This window comes from Nestor notabilis, unplaced genomic scaffold, assembly GCF_000696875.1.
Source record: "Nestor notabilis isolate BGI_N333 unplaced genomic scaffold, ASM69687v1 scaffold20482, whole genome shotgun sequence".
In the NCBI taxonomy this organism is placed as follows: Eukaryota; Metazoa; Chordata; class Aves; order Psittaciformes; family Psittacidae; genus Nestor; species Nestor notabilis.
In genome coordinates, this window is record NW_009917226.1 from 1 (window position 1) to 6,256 (window position 6,256).

Consider the following 6,256-nt stretch of genomic DNA (forward strand, 5'->3'; position numbering starts at 1 on the left):
TGGAGCGCACGTTCTACATGGCGTGCACAGGTCGGGGGGCGGCTGCGTTGGACCCCCCAGCTGATGCGCGGCACCGCGGGAGCGATGGGGCTGAGCAGTGTCTGTCTGCGATAGACCCAACCGCGCGCCCGGCGCCTGGCGAGCGCTGGCAGCTGCTCCTCACCTCCCAGGGGGGCCGGGCTGTTGTCCCTCGGGATGAGGAAGAGCAAGGGAGTTACGTTCCCTGCTCTGGATGTGTCTTATCCACCTGTGTTGTATGGAAGAGGAGAGCAGGCACCTGTCGCTGCTGACAGACTAGAAACTCTCTGCATACTCCTATTCCATCACACTAACATGTTACGAGGGTGGAATCCCACTTCCCCAGCTCGCAGTAGCCAGGCTGCTGCCTCTTTCTTTCCTTCCTTTTGCTGTTTTCCAGCCTCCTGATCTTTCTTCTCTTGTGCAGCTGATATTATGGACCCCTACGTCCCGCCTGAGGGTGATGCCCGCCTGACTTCCCTATCCAAAGATGGGGTGAAGCAGAAGATGGAGAAGCTGAAGCAGACTGCTACCTCTCAGCTCGCGTGCGTGCCTCCTTTTCTAGTTAGCCTGTGGTGCAGGAGGTTTGCTTGGTTTTGTCTTGCAGTGGTGAGATGGTGGGGCTTTGTTTTCTACCCTCTTCTTCCATTCTTGCTGTTGTACCACTTCGCCAGGAGTCCCTGGTGTGAGAATGAACACAAAGCTCCTGTCCTGGTGGATGGGTATCATGTGCACTCATTTTCTGGAGGATCCTTTGGGTTTGCAGCCCTGTGTCTGTTTTACAAGCACCCAGAGGTTATGTCTTAGCGAGGAGTCTCCACTTCTCCCTGGTAGAAGCAGGGCTTGAACTGAATTAAGAGCATTGTCACCATCTGAAACATGCAAGGCAGTGCCAAGCTGTTCTTTCCTTACCCTAAAGCTTTTCTTGTCTTTTCAGTCTGCGGAAGATAAAAGATCATGAGCTGGATTTCAGCACTAAAACCTTCCCAGAGAAGGCACAGGAGATATATATTGAAGCTCACAATTGCCTTGCGAAGTAAGACCCCTTCTCTGACTGATGCAGTTAGGTAGAGCCTGCTGCTCCTTGCTCCTAGACTCTCCTTTTCCTCCTTGTCTTTCTAATCCCTGTACCTCCTCTGCAACAAGTTCTTTACCTTTTTCTGCCCCCATCTGTGTGAAGAGGAGAGTGTTGGGAATTTGGGCAAGACCCACTCATTTTGATAAGGAAAAGCAGGTTGCAGATAATTCCTCTTGCCCTGCCCTGAGCTGTTGCACCTCGAGTGTCACCAGCAGCTGAGTGGGTGCGTGTTCAGGATCACGCTGCAGGGAATTGTTGGGATATGAAGTGACGACGGATCCTGATTTTGTGCCGAGTTTGCAGCTGAGGATTTGCTTTTTCTGTTTTGCCAGAAGATTGTGTGTCTTCTGGGGAAGCAAGGAGCTGAGTAAGCCCCTTCACAGTGAGTGTATTCAAGTAACTGGGTGTGTTTCTCTTGCAGTTTTAACAAGCAGAAGCTTCACTCCCTGGTGACAGAGCGCTGCTACCCAGTAAGTGTTTCTGTGGCTGCAGCTTGTCCTTCATCTCTTCTATGCTCTTTAAGGCTCCAAACCTGAGCATCTGTCTCATTTTGTTCTGGATGCAGTAGAGGCAGAGCTGGAAGGGAATGCACAAGTCTGAGTAATAGCTAAGGAGTAAATGCTTCGTTGTATGTAGTAGTTTGCTTGTCATTTCAAACTTCAACAGGGGAGGTTCAGTTTAGACAGAAGGAAGAAATTCTTTACTGTGAGGGTGGTGAGACACTGGTACAGGCTGCCCAGCAAGTTGTGAATGAGCCACCCTGGCAGTGTTCAAGGCCAGGTTGGACACAGGGGCTTGGAGCAACATGCTCTAGTGGAAGGTGTCCCTGCCCGTTGCAGGGGTTGGAGCTGGAGGAGCTTTAAGCTCCCTCCAACCCAAACCAGGCTGGGATTCTGTGATTCAATTCCCATCCTAATTAAGTTGGTGCTCATTTTTCTCCCTCACAGGAGATGGTCCGTGGGAACAGATACAAAACCATCCGGTGGAGGTTTGTGGAGTCCCTGGAGCCCCCAAGGGTGGTTCATGTTCGAAGTGAGAGCATTGTGAATCGAGGCAACCTGTATGGCCAGGTGACGGTGCGGATGCACACGCGGCAGGTACGTCCCCTTGTGCTTCCCAACTGACTCCAACCTCCTGCCAGCCCCCACCTAACGTTTCTTGGCTCCTTTTACAGATTCTGGCCATCTATGACCGCTTTGGGAGGCTGATGTATGGAGGGGAGCAGGTCCCCAAGGATGTTTTGGAGTATGTTGTGTTTGAGAAGTACTTGGTGAACCCGTATGGCACGTGGAGGATGCATGGCAAGATCGTTCCAGAGTGGGCTCCTCCAAAGGACCCCATTGTGAAGGTAATGCCACCAGGAAAAGGCACCAGCCTGGTCCCTGGTTAATTCTGGACAACACCAAAGCTGAGCTCCCTGTAACAGGAAGGTGGTGGATTAATCTGCAAGCAGACCTGTTTATTAATGTGGCATTGGCAATCTCTAGCACCTGGAAGCTGTAATAGGAGGCTGAGGGCATTTGTCATGTATGTGATAGTTTAGGGGGGTGCTGCTCCCTGCACACAACCTGGTGAAGCCCATGCAGGTGCTCTGTCTTCCTGTCTTAACTAAAAACAGGTCCTAGAGGGGAAGCAGAACTATCCTGTGGTGGAATACGTATCATCCCATTCCCCCTCTGTGTCTTTCACCACGCTGCTGCTGCCATCAGGTCATCTGCTGTGTGTGAGGCCCTTCCATTGCCAGAACCTGCTGCTCACCCCTTCTCATGCTCTGTAACATGAGGGATTCCAGCTGCAGCAGTTGGGAGCTGCTCTGTGTCATGCTGATTTTGCTCCTTGCTTTTGCAGACGGTGCTGATTCCTGGCCCAACCTTGGATCCCTCACAAGAGTATGAAGAAATGAAGTAGGAAGTTCCAGAGCCTGTACAGAGACAGCCTGTGCAAGCAGCCCTGGGGGGAAGAAGTGGAGAATGGCTGTGGAGGTAGTGGCTTGATATGGCTGTGCCTTTCCAGTGAGCAGTCGGCAAACAAAGCAGCTTCGGAAATGGACTCTGGTCACTAAGAATTTGTCTTTAAAGGAACAGGAGAAGCTTGGCAGCGGGGTTCAGATGCGCTCTGAGAAGAGCTTTACTCCATCCAGGTAGACTTAATGTGCTGCAGTTTAACCCTCTCTGTGTTTCTGTGAAGACAAGAAGTCTGTTCTCTCCAGGAGTGCTCTCGAGGCTCACCCTGTCCTGAACTTGCACTGTGAGAGGAGCCCTTGGCAGCAGCAGTCTGCTCAGCCATGGGATGGCTGCCTCTGCCAGGGGAAGTGTCAGAGACCTGCTGGCCTTTCATTAAAGCTTGCAGGAGGTGTCAGCCCTTTCTTTCCCCATCCTCTCTGTGCTGGTTCCCAGACTTCAACAGAAAACAGGGAAGAGCTGCAAGCACACCTTAAATCACGTTCTCTTGGGTGGGTGCTGCAGTTGGACTCGTGCTGACTGGGTGCTTGTGAAGGGCCCAGCTTCCCAGAGGGGCTGCAGCACAGCACTGGTGACTTAATACAATCTTTTGGCTTCTTGAAAGAGCATTTCTCTTGGCTGATGGGTTTTGGTGCACTAGTTAGAGATGCTCCTGAATTCAACAGTGGGGTGGGGTGAGTGAGTGGCTGGCACCATCCTGTGGACCTGATGACATTCACTTCAGGGCCCTGGTTTTGCAGGCTCTGTGGGCTGGGAAAATATGTGCCCACAGGTTGCCATTTTCCATGGCTGGGAGTCTGCTGATGAGTTCTTGCTCTGCTTTGCTCAGGTAAATTCCATTTACTTCTAGTCACAGAGCAAAATACTGACTAGTCATCAGGTAACAAAGCATTTTCCAGAGCTGCTGAGTTAAGTGCATTGTTTCCTTCTTCCTTGAAAGAGATTTTGCAGACTGTGCTGTTTGAGAGAGTGGTGGCTCCTGATGCTTGCAGAGTTGTTCAGTGTTTCTGTGTTCTTTCGGAAGGGCAGAATATCATCTTTATGCTCTGGTAGGAGAGGAGCCAGCAATGGAATCCCTTTCATCTTCTTGGGAAGCCAGAGGGGTGTCACAATCTGTCTGCCTTTCCTGAAAGAACCTACTATATTGAGCCCTCTGCCTACACTTCATTCATGAGCTGAGGAGAGTCTCAGTGCTCCAGCAGATGGGAGCAGGGCTGGGAGCTAAAATAAACCTGGGTGAGCTGCCTGGTTGGTGTCTGGGCAGCTCACGAGCAGGTTTGGACTTGGCTCCTCAACCAAGACCTACAAACCAGGTTCTCCAGCTCTGGCTCTGAAGGAGAAAGAGTGAGTTTTCTGGTGGAGTAGCTGGTTTTGTCCAGGGAGAAAGGCCTTTCCTTCCAGTCTAGCACTGTGGGGCTCCCCATCAGCTTTGCCAGCAGTCAAACCTCTGCACCTCACCCACTTGTGTTTCTGGGTTTCCTTTGCAGCCTCGCTGCTTTCTGCTGTACCTCTTTCTTGAGCATATTTCGTATCTTGCCCACACCCCATAAACCAGCCACTAAGTGTGTGCTCTGTAAAGAACGTGGTTTATTTTCTGTACATACACTCAGACCATCAGCTGATCGTGGAACACTCGGTGCTGAAGGCCACAGACAGCACGTGATACCAACCCCCCTCTCTAAGGAGAGTGGAACCAAACGACAAAGGAACAGCAGGACAAGCCCTGAGCCATGTGTGGATTCAGAGGGAGAACCAAAACCTTCCCTTCTGCTGTCTCCTCCTTTTTTTGCTTCCATCCGAGCCCCCATCAGAGAGCTGGAGCACCTCTCCTATGGAGACAGGCTCTTTATCCCTGGCTGCAGACCCTGCCTGGTCCTAGCAGTGCTAACAGAAACCCCCCTGGCTCCAAATGGAGGTGCCAGCAGTGCTGGGGCAATGGGCTGGGCTGCAGGAGCTGGGGGAAGCTGGTTTCCTCCCCTGCTGCATCATCTTCCTGCCCTGGTTTGACTCTTCCTTACATGTTTTAACATATTCAGGTGCCTGCTTGGAGCAAGGGGACCCTGCGCTGGGCCACCATCCTGTGGGCAAATGATGGGTGGTGTTTGCACCCATCTGGAGAGCTTGATGAAGGCAGGAGGTGTTAATTGTCCCCTTACTGTGCTGGTCCCCAAGTCTGGCTGGCTGATGGCCACCACCAGTCTGTTGGGAGCACAGCCATGCCATTGGCTTTGGTGGACACTTCTGTCCCCGCTTGGGCTGTGCCATTAGACATCAGCCTTCAGCTCTAGGCTTTCTGTTCATGAAAACCATGTCTGCACCCGGCTGGTGGCCCCGGCCAGAGGGAGCTACTCATGGTCCCAAGGGCAGACATCAGCTTTGGTTCCACCCCGGGTGGCATCTGCACTCTCCACCTCCCATGGACACACCTCCGAGGTTTTCCTCATGTCTGTGCTGGTCCTCTCGGATGCTGGTGGAGCCTCTTCTGCTTCCCAGGGACAAACCTCAGCTGGGCTGGGGCTGCTGCCTGCCCCAGGGGCTGTACCCACTCCCCAAGGCAGCAGCTCTGCCCTGGGGCCCTGTGGGGGCTTGTGCTTGGCCTCAGGCCTGCCCTTGGGTTTGTTCTGCAGGTCTGCTGGAGATGTGGCTCTGGCTCCGGACACCGGCTTTGCCTCTCCCATCCCCGAGGAGGATGCCCCATCAGCTCCCTGTGGGCTTTCCTTCTCTGAGCCATTGGGCTCTGCTGCTTCCCAGGGGCAAACCTCAGCTTTCCTGCTCTCTGACTTCTTGGATGGCCCTTTCCCTGTTGCAGTTGGCAGGGATTGCTCCTCCATGGCCAGGCTCTCCCAGGGGCAGGTGGCCTCGCACTTGCTGCTCCCCTTCTCCCATGGTTTGCAGGTACCTGCTGCTTCTCGTGGGAGGCTCTTATCTGGGGCTGCAGCCACCTCCCAGGGGCAGATCTCTGCTTTATCCATGGATTGAGCCCCTGGAGCCTCCCAGGGACACACCTCTGCCTTCAGGCTCTCCACACTTGCTTTCTCCTCTGTGGGTGTGCTGGGCCCAGTCTCTCTGCAGACACCTTCACTTGTAGAGGGGCTTCTGCTCCGTATGGACAAACCATCCTTGTCCTGTCTTGATTCCTCTTTACCTGATGGGGCTGCAGCCACCTCCCAGGGGCAGATCTCTGCTTTATCCATGGGTT

General features: G+C 53.2%; 1 protein-coding gene across 1 annotated transcript; it reads left to right on the plus strand.

Moving 5' to 3' along the window:
• Positions 1-5: 5 nt before the first annotated feature.
• Positions 6-3,004, plus strand: MRPL45 (mitochondrial ribosomal protein L45; the record flags this gene model as incomplete). Its single annotated transcript, XM_010024996.1, has 7 exons — positions 6-30; positions 446-563; positions 956-1,054; positions 1,518-1,566; positions 2,044-2,193; positions 2,271-2,444; positions 2,945-3,004. Coding segments are annotated over 7 exons (675 nt in total), but the record flags the coding sequence as incomplete, so codon positions are not given.
• Between the last annotated feature and the right edge of the window lie 3,252 nt (positions 3,005-6,256).